The following is a 15,329-nucleotide window of genomic DNA, read 5'->3' on the forward strand; positions in this document are numbered from 1 at the left end:
ACTACGTCGGTTTTTTTAAGTCAGTGAGAGTAATGACTTCTCAATAAAATTGCCTATGTAAGTAAAACACACACACACACACACACACACACGCACACACGCACACACGCGCGCGCGCGCGTACATTTACATCGCATTTTGATTCCTCAATAAACGTCCCGAAGTTTAGATGAGAAAATTATTTTCCGAACTTGCAGCGCATGGAACAGGGAAAGTGCCCGAAAGTCCACTCCCCTTCTAAGAGTACCACTCCCTTAGTTCTTGCACTGTGAACAGAGGCGCCGAGGAGAGGCTTTCAACGAGCGCGCTGCCCGTGCATAGCGCGGGTGGCGCCCGGGTGGAGCGGTTATCGTGTCGGTAGGCGCGGAAACCGCGATAATCACTTCCCCAGCAGCGGCAGTGCCGGCAGCCTGCGAGCTAGCCCCGGCTTGCATTCGCCTCCTAATGACGGCGCAATTAAAGGCCACCTCTCTCTCTCTCTCTCTCTCTCTCTCTCTCTCTGGGTATCGCGGCCGAGCCCACAGCTACTCCAGGCTGCATTGTAATATCGGATCTGTTTCTCCTAAGGTAAAAGCTTTGCTGCGTTAATACAGACGCCACGAATCTTAACCACTCGAATCACAGTCTACGTGCGGTTACATTACAGGAGTTAACCTATGCTTCATCCACAGTAACACCTGGCAAAACTAACATTTCTGAACCTTCCACTTATGATTACTTTGTCATCCGAAGCATCTTACTTGCTGAAGCAGGCAGGTGACGTCACAAAGTATTGATTGCTATCTGATTGTGAAACAAAGGAAATCTTCCACCTGTCGGTTTGCACGTGGCCCTGAAAGTTGATCAGGAGCTGCTTTTTAGCTACGTGGCATCAACGCGGCATGCCATGCCCCAATTGCCTAAAGGGGTACGGTTTGCTTCTCAAAACCTATAATTTTTAATGCAGTCTGTTAACTGCACAAGACGTCAAATAAGAATTTGCCACAGCAGCCCAAAACTTGTGTGTGTTGTCGGCTTGGTATGTACAATGCCTCAGAAAGTGATCCGCGTTGGCATTAAGTCGTGGGGTGCGTCCCTTGCCGACAGCACCGTGTTGGCAGGTGTCTGTCTAAGCCTAAATATCCGACTCACGTACACCTACAGTCCATTTCAGGAAACAATACCTCATCAAGAACCACCACTTCCCCTATCATTGCGCTGCGACAAACTGTTCGGAGTGACGACGACAGGTCAGTACAATTTACGTTTTTCGACGCGTTAAGATGTGACCCCCCCACACGGACTGCACTCTCGGAGCAAATGAGGTCCGTACTGTGGCGGCGCTGCTAACCTTTATATGCTAAGAATTTCCAAAAAATGAATTAAAGCGTCGTACGATCAGTCACCTTTCCAATGTTTAAAAGAGTGAGTGTGATTGTCTTAATGGTTTCTCTTTTTCATATGAGGTGCCGAGAAGGGGCTCTTGTGGGTAACAACTCCACGAACGCTTATTCTTCAAACTCTTCCGGTAGAGTTACCATTACACGGGCCCATCTATTCAGAAATATTGTAAGAGCATAAACAGAATACAACGCTGTCATGTTACAACTGATAGTGAAATCAGTTTAATCACTGTATGCACCACTCTTCGTGGAAAGCAACTCAACTCATAACGGCAACCACCACGTCAATGCTACTGCTTGTTATTCGCAGAGGACACATTCGGTGGACAAGGCTGAAGAATGAAGCCACTACAGTTTGGGCTATGTTGCACACAGCTGTCGCACATAATAAAATTAGCAGAGGGGACTTCAGGAAGTCAGCAGCGGAGTAGTGTCACTCGGAATAGAAGTCTACAAACCCTACGTACAATGTCATTCGTTTTGAACCTGTTTCTTTTTCTTGTCTAACTGGTTTTCTCCTCCTTGGAAACACTGAGCTACAAGCTATTTGTGGCAACCTTTCTTCGATTACCTCATCGTGATGTCTTCCGAGTCAATTGCATGTGGGAATTCTGGACTGACAGCAAAGTTTATCACGTGGACAAAATGGCTCTGAGCACTATGGGAGTTAACATCTATGGTCATCAGTCCCCTAGAACTTAGAACTAATTAAACCTAACTAACTTAAGGACATCACACAACACCCAGCCATCACGAGGCAGAGAAAATCCCTGACCCCGCCGGGAATCGAACCCGGGAACCCGGGTATCACGTGGACACACACCACTTTATATCTGTCCTGTATACTCAGAGAACGGAAAAGCTAACGCAAGATGTTCAACAGTGCTGACAGAAGTATTAATATGAAGAGTATGATTAAGATAGGTGTAATTGTAAAACCACCAAAATTTCTTCTAATTCCTTTGTCACAATTAGGAACAATACTAACTGCTGTATGAGCTTTATCTTATTAAAAATATACACGGGAAAGATTTTTGTTTCCAGGTCACTGGCTATAGCTTCCTTAGGTAAAACGAAACGCAGATGAAGCCCACAATCACTTTTCTGTTTTGTCACCGACAAAACACGCAAGGATAGAGTCAAGCGTTAACGCTGTTCAGTATCCAGCGGACTTTATCCTTTGAGTCCCAACAAGATGAGGAAACAGTTTTACAAAACGAATCTTTATTATCATAATAAGCAATGAATACAAGAAGAAATTGGCAAAAAGTGAACAGTTGTTTGAAGGAGGTGCTTTGGAATCGTTGGTACATCGTTTTCAACTACGCGTCATTTTATGTGATTTATTTGAAAGCTATTTCGCGTTTTTCTAGACACCATACCACATCTATAAACTCCAGTGGACTCTTAATGCCTGAAGGTATAGTCCTAAATAACAAGCAAAAACTGGCCTAAAATTTAATAAATTTATCTCTAAGGTAAGTACTGCACCAATGGTTTTAATAACTTTAGATATACTTAATTTCACTGTCAATGACGTCGTCAATGTGACGATAAAAAAAAAAAAAAAATTCACGTAGCAACATGTCCGTGCTAAGTGCGGTTTTGAACACTGTAAATGACTGTTGAAATGGTTCAAATGGCTCTGAGCACTATGGGACTTAACATCTGAGGTCATCAGTCCCCTAGACTTAGAACTACTTAAACCTAAGAACATCACACACATCCATGCCCGAGCCAGGATTCGAACCTGCGACCGTAGCGGTCGCGCGGCTCCAGACTGAAGTGCCTAGAACCGCTCGGCCACACCGGCCGGCGACTGTTGGAATGCATTACATTCGTAGAAGTACCTCTGTGTAGAAGTAGATAACTTTCTTGCAATAGCATCGGTGCTTTTATGCTAAAGGCACTGGCACTGCAAATAATAAATTAATAATATGGTATTTTGAGGCAGATAAGGTTAGAATCGACCTCAGTGCAAGGTACTGAATTGCAGGGTCTACAGTCTCACAAAAAAATGACTTAGTGATCACAGAATAATGACTGACTTTGTAAGCTTGCTAGTTAAGCCATACCGTGAAGTGTATCATCTTTTATCAATCAGCGACAGGGAGGGTCAAGCTGAAAATTTGACGTAAATGTATACGGAATGTCAGTGCAGCGGCACTACCCAGCTGATGGACACGTCGTCTGCGGCACAGTCCCATGTACTGCTCTCAGGCTGGTATTTGCAGGTACTTGATGGTGAGGAAGCATCGAAGGTTCAGACAGAATGTATGAAGCTATTTCTAGAAGTCACAGCTGGAAGTACTCTTAGTACTCTAAGAGATTTTCTTTTGGAGGAATTTGAGAACAAGTATGTGCCCCTAACATCCAGAGTGTATGCAGCGACCCACCGGGAAGCCTAGTGGTAGTGTACTGACCTCTCCTGGCGCGTGTAGACGGTCGTGTGCTCGGCGACGGCGGTGGCCATGGTTACGGCGAGGGGCGTGGCCGCATGCAGCGGCGCCGGCTCCACCAGGTCTGCGTTCGGCTCCGGCGACGGCGAGCTCACCACCAGCGGCCGCAGCGACTCGAAGAACGTCACCCGCACTCGCTTGCTCGGCTCCGATCTGCAACCGGCACAAAGCCCAGCCTCACTCTCCGCTCGTTACGTTCCAAGGAAACGACACAGGCAGTAAGCAAAAAACGTTAAACGTTACAGGGCTGCATTTAGAAAAAGTTCCGCTGGCACATCACCAGACACGTTTCCCTTGCTGCAAATTTCATTTCAGGTAATCAATAAAACTTCCATGCGCTGTCGTGCTTTTTCTGAAACGATCTCTGTTAAATATGTGCAAGGTGTGACAAAAAGGTACTGACTGTAAAGATCCACATTCTCTTGTGCTATATCAAAAACAATTTCTCTTACATATGTGCAAGGTATGATAAAAAAGGTTCTTATGGTAGAGATCAGAAACGGAGCGAGTACGTATGGAACGTTAAAGGTTGCATACGCTACAAATCAAGGGGGCCACTGTTACGTCAGCGCTATGTCGGCTTCCTTCCTTCCCGCTGTAGTCGCTTCCTATTCGTTGACACTTCCTCTTTTACCGAGGCGTGCAGGAGGTCAGCCTTGACTTACTTCAAAAAATGAGTGCAATATCTTGTTACTGTAGCGTCGCACTGACAATGATAAGATGACAATTGCTGGGATCAGATGGTTCCTAACGAAGCTAGAATCTGAGAGACTGTGGAGAGCGTAAGATGAAAATTTAAGTGATGCAACGTATAGAATTCAGAATTGTGCTCCATGCTCTGTGCTATAGGGCATATTTCAGAGAGGAAAAAAAAAACAGAGCTTAGCGGAAAAGGTGGTTGTATTTTTATTTATTCGATCTCCACCAATAGAAAATGTATGCGCCACGTTAAGCGAAAACTGATCTCAGAGCAACGTCACAGTCATCCTGCGATGAACAACCGAGCTGTTTGTGTATACTTTTGATCATGCCAACCTGTGTTTATGGGCTAATAGCGAGTTGTGTGACTTTTTCGAAGACTGCTGTAAATTCATGTTAGTAATTTGTCATTTGAAGCATACACTTCATCTCCTGCTCCTTTTTCTTGTAGTGCCGAAAGTGTGAGCATATTAACATAATTGTTAGACATTCTCTGAAGGCAGAATAAATTTATAGCAGTCTTCGAAAAAGTTACAGAAATTTACATATACAGAAACACATTAACACACATACAAACACATTCATATTCAAGCATGTATACATCTACACTGGTGTGCAAAATGTAAGGACGGAAGTAACTTTGGGTTGACGCGTCACTGCCAAGTAACAGAGCTCGATGCTATTCGGACCATACATACAACGAACTGCTACAGCATAGTACGGAAGGTAACAAATATGCAAAGAGATGGACAGAAATGATACTTTTATTCAAAGGCACTAATTACACGGAAGTTGCCGCGGTTCATGAACATCCCCTAGATATTAGAAGAGGCGATTAGTGACTCTTAATAGGGTGAGTGATCACCACCGACGGCACTGCATGCTCTGCGCTAAGAGTTCCCACGCTGGCCACAAAGGTAGTGAGGAGTTACAGCAGTGCGGTCGACAACTCCTAGTTGGTCATCGGCGCGTGTGGAGCTGCTGCAGTACGACTCCCCAACGCATCAGAATCGTGCGCGATGGAGTTTAAGTCGGCGGGAATTGGCAGGCCATTCCAGGAGCTCTTCTCTCTGTGCTGTTCCATGCATTGCATCCCTAAAAACAAAATCAGTTCCGAATGCACCCCTGAAAAGACGCACGTGGGGAAGAAGTACAGTGACACAATGGCTTTTATCTGCTAGTGTACAGTGTTCAACGATTTGCAGGTCAGTACGCCCATGCAACATTATGCCTCCCCCACACGATAACACTTGAACCACCGAAACGATCACGTTCGACAATGCTGGCAACCCCCATATGGCGAGAGAAGGGAAACACATAGAGCACTCAGAACCATTTTGATGACAGTGTAGTTGTAGTCTGTTATTCAAAGTATCATTTCTGCTCACATGATTGCGTACTTCTGTTACCCTTTGTACTGTACTGTACTGTACTGTAGCAGTTTTTCCATGTATGGTCCACGATTCTTCGAGCTGTGTTTCTTGGCAGTGACTCATCATGGGAAAGTTAGTTTCGTCCTTAAATTGTGTACAGCAGTGTATGTATAACAACAATATTCAATGCTAAACGATCAATATTGATCTAGTTACTTTACTGATTGTGGACTTTACTGGGAACAACTGAAAAGTCCAGTTATGTTCAGTTTTTATTCCGCACTAAAATATTAATCAAATGTAAGGAGGGAAATGAATTTTGAACTGTTGCTGAGTGATGAGAGAAGGGCGACAAATGGGACAAAAAACAATTTTGAGAAAAAAGAACATTGTTGGATAAACACTGCAAAGAATGTCCGATACTGAGCCAGCTTCGCGTTCCGGGAAAGACAGTAACCGCGAAGGCACGGCATACCACAATCAGCCTTTTTTTTTTAAAAAAAAAAAGAGCTACACAAATACATTGTAATTGTCAGTCTTTGTATTGCATTCAGTCTAGACTGGCCGAGTTGTTATTGCGACAGAGCAATAATTGTTTTCACTGATATTTTTCTAAGGGCTATTAGTAATTTATTTATACGAGACGCACTGCCTCTAAAGTTGCTAAAGAAAAGATTAAACACACGATCACTGCTCGACAGTTTTCAAGTTAAAGGATGTAGAATGACATAGAAGCGGATAGTTATTTTCAGTAGCTTCGCACAGCGTGTAATTTTTAAATCGCTGCTTCAAGCTATGACAAACATTTATTCTTAGTGTTAAATTGGTTGTCAGCGGTGTCCGCGGCGGTGAATCTTTTTTTTTTAAATGCAGTCTTATGCTAAAATCGAAGGCCGCTGTTATGGTTTTTGTACTGGTACCTCAACTTTTCGTGGAGATTTTTATTTAGGCTCCTTACTGCTGTGATTCACCCGGAAAAACTGTAACAATTACAATGCTGCTGAACTTAAGCTTTCGGAACTACAGGCGATGTTAAATAAATTCAGGCGTCATTGTATGAAAGCGTGTCGCCACGCTATGTTAACCACTTACAAGATGGAAGAGTAGGACGGAAAACAGGAAGAACGGGAGGCAATATTATTAATGTCTATCTTCAACGACAGCGAAGGACCTGGAAGAGCAGCTGAACGGAATGGACGGTGTCTTGAAAGGGGGGTATAAGGTGAACATTAACAAAAGCAAAACTAGGATAATGAAATGTAATTGAATTAAATCGAGTGATGCTGAAGGAATTAGATTAGGAAATGAGACGCTTAAAGTAGTAAATGAGTTTTGCTATTTGGGGAGCAAAATAACTGATGATGGTCGAAGTAGGGAGGATATAAAATGTAGACTGGCAATGGCAAGGAAAGCGTTTATGAAGAAGAGAAATTTGTTAACATCGAGTATAGTTGTGTGTGTCAGAAAGTCGTTTCTGAAAGTATTTGTACGGAGTGTAACCATCTATGGAAGTGACACGTGGACGATAAATAGTTTAGACAAGAACAGAATAAAAGATTTCGAAATGTGGTGCTACAGAAGAATGCTGAAGATTAAATGAATGGGTCATGTAACTAATGAGGAGATATTGAATAGAATTGGGGAGAAATTTGTGGCACAACCTGACTAGAAGAAGGGATCACTTGGTAGGACATATTCTGAGGCATCAGGGGATCACCAATTTAGTATTGGAGGGCAGCGTGGATAGTAAAAATCGTAGAGGGAGACACTAAACAGATTCAGAAGGATGTAGGTTGCAGTAGGTACTGGGTGATGATGTAGTTAGCACAGGAGAGAATAGCATGGAGAGCTGCATCAAACCAGTCTCTGGACTGAAGACCACAACATCTTCAACGATAACTTTGTTTACGAAATAATTATTCTGGCAACATCCTCTTTGGTAAGTTTATTAATACTATATAATCATGGCTTGACGGCTAATTATGTGGGGACCAAGGAATAATTTATCGAACGAAGAAATGGGGAAAACCTGAAGCGCTGGTAGACACTGTCATGAAGATTAAAGTCAATTGGAGGCATTCTTTACACAGCGAATCTTTTGATGTGCAGTGGGTTACGCGCTACCGGACCGTGACCAAATCTCGGAAACTTGCCTTTCGCGGGCGATGTTCTGACTGGCTGAGCTAACCACGCACGACTAACGACCCACCTCCACAGCTTCATATCTCAGAAACTTTCCCGCATAACTTGCTGAACTGGCGAGACGTTCAGTTTTAATGTGGCAGGATGTATGAGAGAGTTTTCGCTGCTGCGGGTGTATCTGCGGAAGTGGCGCAGAGCGCAGACTGGAGTGGGAGCCGAGCGCCCAGTGGCGAGGTCAGTGGCCGCGGCAGGCGGGTTCTGCTCGCCAGTGGCGCCCCGTCGCTAACCGAGCAGCGCCCCACTTGCTGAGGAACCGCAGCGGGCAGCCGCCCGCCAAGACCACAGCCAGGGGCCACGGCGAGGCACCAACCTCCCTACACCGTGGCGTTTCCGCCTAGCGAAAAATCGCTCTGTAGAAATCAACGTGGCTTCCCAAAGACAACGCTCTGTTTGTTTACGAGAGCAGAAAGCAGTATATACACGCTGTCTCGTTGATACCGTGTCCCTTGTCTTCCAGAAGGCGCTTGATACACTTTGTGAGTTGGCAATACTCTCTTAGGATTTAAAGGTTGGCTACAGCGCGCATACACAGCGCTGGAATCTAAGATATTGTTGTCACGCTTCGCAGCGCACGGATTAATGGGGCAGTTTGGAAGCTAGTTTAGGAGCCCGCCTGCTGTGGTGCGCACGTGTGTCGGGCGAGGGGTCGTCGCCGAGCTGCCGTACTGCTGTGTCCACCAGCAGCGACACAGGATTTGGTATTGAGATGATTTTTTTTTTACAATTTGCAGCGCGCTTATTAATTTAATGAAAAGGGTTTGTGTATATGCGTAGCAGCAGACGGTAATTTTGATAATGATAGGAATTGAATTCTTAAGGGAAACCATTGTTAGATTAAGTATTGATTCTTGTCATTTATTTCTTTTGCAATTGTCAGGGAACTGTGTCACTATGTATTTAATTGAGAAGTATTACGGTCTGTCTCAAGAGTTTGATTAATTTGTAATATTGCTTTAATGCCACTAGAGGCAGATTTACATACGAAGCGATTGTTCAAAGAGCTTCTAGCGTTTTGTTAATTGAATGAGAAAGAATCGCTTTCAGAATATAGTTTTAGAAAAAAGGACTTGCTTGTTTGGGTAATCATTTATCGAGTTTATATTTGACCAAACACTTTCTCTTGAATTATATGTAGTTGTAGTAAGCAGCCGAAGCAACAGCAGGAGCAGACATACAGAACATGCATTGCATCCAGCATGAATAATAGGTTTTTTATGTTTTTGTTAAATAATGGAATGCACCAGATCAAGCAGTGCCAGCAGAAAGACCAAACAAGTTATTTGTTGCCTAGAGGACCAATTTTAAAAAAAGTTTAGGCGATCTCTGTAATAGTAAATATAACAAGAGTACAAGCACGAGATTTTCATTAGAAAACACGAGATAAGAAGAAAGAGCTCGCGACTTTCAACTTACTTACTGCTACCTAACAAAGAGATTACGAGCGTATGGGGTAACATACCAGCTGTGTGTTTGGACTGAAGTGTTTATAGCAAATAGAATACGACCCATTTTTCCCAATGGAGAGAAATGAAAAGACGTAAAAGCAATTTCGTGTGTGCCTCAAGCAAATGCCATAGGATCATTAACGTTCACTGATACACATGGCAGTAGTATCGCGTAGACAAGGTACAAAACGGCAGTGCATTGCCGAAGCTGTCTTTTATATTCAAGTGATTCATGCGAAAAGGTGTTACACGTGATTTTGACCGCATGACAGGAATTAAACTTTTGATTGTTAGAGCTGGACACACGGGGTCATTCGATTTTGAAAATCGTTAGGAAATTCAATATTCAGAAATCCACAGTGTCAAACGTGTACCGAGAACACGATATTTCAGGCATTACCTCGCACCACCGAGAACGAATAGACAGACGGCCTCCACGTAACGACCGAGAGCAGCGACGTTTGCGTAGCGTTGTCAGTGCTAACAGAAAGGCAACACTGCGTAAAATAACCGCAGAAGTCGATGTGGTACGTACGACGGACGTATCCGTTGGGACAGTGCGGCGAAAGTTGACGTTAATGGGCTACGGCAGTAGACGACCGACGCGAGTGCCTTTGCTAACAGACATGCTTGCAGCGCGTCTCCTCGGCTCGTGATCATACCAGTTGGACACTAGACGACTGGAAAATCTTGGGCTGGTCAGCTGAGTTCCGATTTCAGTTGTTAAGAGCCGATCGTAGGATTCGAGTGTGGCGCTGACGGCACGAGTTGTCAGTACTGTGCAAGCTTGTGATGGCTCCATAATAGTGTGGACTGTTTACTCGGAATGGACTGGGTCCTCTGGTGCAACTGAAACGATCATTGTCTGGAAATGGTTAGATTCGGCTACTGTGAGACAATTTGCGGCCATCCATGGAGTTAATGTTCCCAAATTTTTTATGGATGACAACACAATATGTCATCGAGCCACAATTGTTCGCGACTGGTTTGAAGAACATTCTGGATAATTCAAGGAAATGATTTTGCCACCCAGGTCGCCAGATATGAGTCCCATCGAACATCTATGGGACATAACCGAGAGGTCAGTTCGTGCACAAAATCCTGCATCGGCTACACTTTCGCAATTATGAACGGCTGTGCTGGCAGCATAGCTCAATATTTCTGCAGGAGACTTCTAACGACTTGTTGAGTCCCTGTCACGCCGAGTTGCTGCACTACGCCAGGTAAAGGTGGTCTGACACGATGTTAGGAAGTATCCCGTGACTGTCACCTCGGTTTATGTGAACTAGTCAATAACGTCGGAAGTTCGGTGAAACTTTTCATGGAGGATTCTGTTGTTTACACTTTAGTCACAACGCTAGAAAACTGTAGCGAAATTCAGGAAGGTCTGCAGAGAATCGACGCTTGGTACAGCGACTGACAACTGACCCCCAACGCAAGTTAAACGTACTGTGCATAAATGGAGAAACCATCACTGGAAGCAGTCACATCCATAAAGTATCTATGATTATTCGTATGGAGTGATTTGAAGCGGGACGAGAACATAAAACTAATCGCAGTAAGGCAGATGCAACACAGATTCGTTGGAAGAATCCTCATGAAGGGTGATCCACACAAATAGGAGGCAAATTACAAAACATCTGTTCGACGAATACATATAGATCAGTCGTCATTTTTGGCTCCGTATCAGATACGATTGATAGCAGTAATAGAAGGGTAATCCAAAGAAGAACAGCGCGTTTCGTGAAGTTTCATTCAGTAAGCGCTATATCGTCACGCAGACGGTCAGCTACCTCCATTGCCAGACGCTGGAAGACAGGCGTTTTGCATCACGATGTGGTTAGAATTCAGACAGCTTACGTTCCTATAAGAGAGAACCGATGCACTGATTCCTCCTACGCATATCTCGCAGAAAGAAGTTGAAGATAAAAGTAGAGAGAGATCGGAGCCCACGCAGAAGCTTATCAGCAATGTTTCTTCCCGTGACCCATTCGCAACTAAAAAAAAAAACCACAAATGTATTTGATTTTCTGTTTTCCTAGAGAGAAGCTGGAACCCCCGAATGCTGCTTTTCCGGAGCGCTTATGTTTCAGAGGCTATTTGCATTCTGTAACACCAGCATTCCTTTGATGAGTAGGTTATTCGTTTCGATGGTCAGACGCTTACTACATCGACGCCTTCCTTCCATCTCTGAGTAAAGCAGAATGGAATTTGTTTTCTTCAACTCTTACTGGTCTTCTGCTTGTATAATCAACAACAGCGACAATATCTAAGAACACTGCGCAAGGCAACTTAGGGTAACTTCATTTGCAGGTTATTGGTACGAACGATGATTTAGGAAATGCAAACTTTGTGAATGTACACAGATTATTATAGGTATTAATAATAATTAAAAGCTGTATTTCTGTAGTAAATACTTCGTTATTACGTAAGATATGTCTTAAGATATGTCGAATAAATTGAGTGCAATGGTTAGTGACACTTTTATCGCCGACTCTAACAGCATGTGCAGAGGTGTATTAATCAGCGAAGAGAATGTAACTGTAACTAAGTGCTGACTTTGGCGCACATCTCTACTAATTAGCGATGCTGTTACCCGCAGCAAGACTGGCAGCACTACCCGACGGCTGCCGCTACACGGCCGGGCCGCAACCAGGTCGTACGGCAATGGGTTTCACTTCGCTGCCAACCGAAGACGTGTGTTGCAACGAAGTTCGTTTGCGCGGCTCAGTCTTACTACGGTTTTTATACCTTCTGATCCAAACAGCATTATTTCTCTTTTTCAGTTCGACAGTTATGGTACTCCCAATACTGCCTCTTTAAAATTTCGTTATTCTTCTGATAAAACTAAGTGACCTTCTCACTGTTACTGTTGACGCAAACCGGCCAAGTATTTTCCGATCGTCAAATTGGATTTCCTCACAGTGATATATTTGGTAATCAGTTTGCACTTAATTTCACTATACGTGAGAAAGAGAAGTAACGTTCTACTTATTATGAAATAGTATATGATAATGCTTAACATCTCTCGATACAATTACAACAAGGTTGCGTTTCCTGGCAGCGATTCCGCAAAAACGTAGTAGATAGTGTCGGAAGTTCCATGCGGCTTTTCGCTGATGATGCTATAGTATACAGAGAAGTTGCAGCATTAGAAAATTGTAGCGAAATGCAGGAAGATCTGCAGCGGATAGGCGCTCGGAGCAGGGAGTGGCAACTGACCCTTAGCATAGACAAATGTAATGTATTGCGAATACATAGAAAGAAGGATCCTTTATTGTATGATTATATGATAGCGGAACAAACACTGGTAGCAGTTACTTCCGTAAAATATCTGGGAGTATGCGTACGGAACGATCTGGAGTGGAATGATCATACAAAATTTATTGTTGGTAAGGCTGGTGCTAGGTTGAGATTCATTGGGAGAGTCCTTAGAAAATGTAGTTCATCAACAAAGGAGGTGGCTTACAAAACACTCGTTCGACCTATACTTGAGTATTGCTCATCAGTGTGGGATCTGTACCAGGTCGGGTTGACAGAGGAGATAGAGAAGATCCAAAGAAGAGCGGCGCGTTTCGTCACAGGGTTATTTGGTAAGCGTGATAGCGTTATGGAGATGTTTAGCAAACTCAAGTGGCAGACTCTGCAAGAGAAGCGGTCTGCATCGCGGTGTAGCTTGCTGTCCAGGTTTCGAGAGGGTGCGTTTCTGGATGAGGTATCGAATATATTGCTTCCCCCTACTTATACCTCCCGAGGAGATCACGAATGTAAAATTAGAGAGATTCGAGCGCGCACGGAGGCTATCCGGCAGTCTTTCTTCCCGCGAACAGTACGCGATTGGAATGGGAAAGGGAGGTAATGACAGTGGCACGGAAAGTGCCCTCCGCCACACGCCGTTGGGTGGCTTGCGGAGTATAAATGTAGATGTACACACTACTATAAATCGTGAAGTTTTAGTCTTCTTCTGTTGATGCAGAAGGCGGGTTAGCAAATCTCACTTCAAAATATATACGTATCAATGAATTTATATTCAAATTTGGTGATAGGGTGGAATCTCGTTAGGCATAGCGGTTATCGTTGACACAACTGGTTTTCGGATATATCGTTTTTTTCTTTTTACACGCTAGTTTATCCTCGCTGTTAAAACCGCTCAAAATAACCGATTTTCTGTTTTTACTTCTATTATTTCTGGTAATAAACGTAGAAACCGAACGAAGATTGAAAGATTTTGTCTTCGTGTCAAGGTACATAGAATCAAACTATTAAGCAGGTTAAAGAGGCAAACGGAACAAAACTTAGTGCGTCCACTGTTCGCTGCTTTTTTCGAAAAGTGGTAAGTGGCTGAGCACTAGAAAGAAAAAAAAAAAAGAGGACCACTAGTGTTTTCCTACCGATTCCAACTTTTTTAAACTGTGGTTCAAGCTCATTTTGTAAATAGGGTTGATGCTACTATTTGGGCGTTACGAATACTCAATGCTAAAGCGTGAGAACTGAAGTTGACGAACCCTGTTCTTCGTGTTAATTTTGTCAGTTTTTAAGATCTACAAGCAGTAAATGCGTTATGTGGACACAGGCAGCACATCAGCTACTTTCTATTTTTGTGTTCTATGAATTGTGGTTGTTAAATTTTTAATTTATTAACTTAATTTCTTTACTCTTTCATTATTTCATAGAAATGACAGACAAAAATTTAATCTTTTAAAGCAAATGACGCATTATACTTCACTGCTACGTCACTTCGTAAAAACATTTCCAGACTGGAATTGGTGCCTTTCGGCAATACAACGGACGTCCGGCAACGACAGCGAGAAGCTACCATACAGCCGAGGTGGGGGACAAGTACTGCACATTGCACGTACTCTCGCATCGTAAGCCACGACACACGGCGTGAAAGGGACATTATTGTCTCACCAACGTTGTACCAATTCTTACGCCATGTGTCGGTTTCTCGTTTTTGTCGGCATTGTTATTAAAATAGCACTGATCGCTTTTCCCATTTTCTATAACACAATATATCAAAACAATGTAAATTTTACCGTAAAAGTTACTCGTTTTTAAAAAATGTTATTAAATAAACAAATTTTAGCACTACTGCTATGGATAACTGATGTCTTTTTTTTCTGTTATTAGTAAAAAAATAAACACCTATTATAACCGAGGCCATACAAATACCGAAAAATACCGGCTATTCGAAACTAAAATGCCGGTATCAGTTTTAAATGGCCGGTTTTTTCCACCCCTGTTATCTCCTTCTGAAAGCCATTGTACCTGAAAAGTAACAACAACAATGGGTGGACTCGTATAGGAGATTTCCCCGCAACGGCATCCGGAAGCCTTGGCGAACACGTGCTGTTCCCTGTAGAGTGGACGACCGTATGCGGGGAACATGGCCTTAATAGACGGCAGCACTTTCGCGAGTCTGAGTTCGGCGCAACGCACGCACAGCAGCTGCGGTCAAAGACAGCAGCTTTCTGCTCCCCCCTGCTCGGACAACTTAATTAGTAAATAGTGCCTACAAGGAGGCGGTGAAGGGACGCGGATTCAGAGGGGGAAAGGGAGCTGAGGTGAGGCGAGTGCTTTCTGCTGCGTGGGCAGCGGCGGCGGCAGCTGCCACTAGATGCTCCCCTGAACGTCTCTCTGTGCGCAACCTGTCTTAACAACATACAAGGGTTCTTGCGTGCACGACGCGAGCACTTTCTCCAGCGCTGCGTTGAAACCATTGCCGAAGAGGCATGCTGCGATCGCCACATTTGCTACAGCTTTTTTTTT

The 15,329-nt window shown here is 43.7% G+C and overlaps 1 protein-coding gene across 1 annotated transcript in view; it reads right to left on the reverse strand.

Moving 5' to 3' along the window:
- The window catches only part of LOC124609484 (translation initiation factor IF-2-like), an 847,268-nt gene that overhangs the window by 124,216 nt on the left and 707,723 nt on the right, over positions 1-15,329 (reverse strand). The window contains exon 3 of the mRNA XM_047140076.1: positions 3,806-3,994. Coding sequence (XP_046996032.1) covers positions 3,806-3,994 — 189 coding nt within the window. The remainder of the gene's footprint in view (positions 1-3,805; positions 3,995-15,329) is intronic.

The sequence above is a fragment of the Schistocerca americana genome, chromosome 1 (genome assembly GCF_021461395.2).
Source record: "Schistocerca americana isolate TAMUIC-IGC-003095 chromosome 1, iqSchAmer2.1, whole genome shotgun sequence".
NCBI lineage: Eukaryota > Metazoa > Arthropoda > Insecta > Orthoptera > Acrididae > Schistocerca > Schistocerca americana.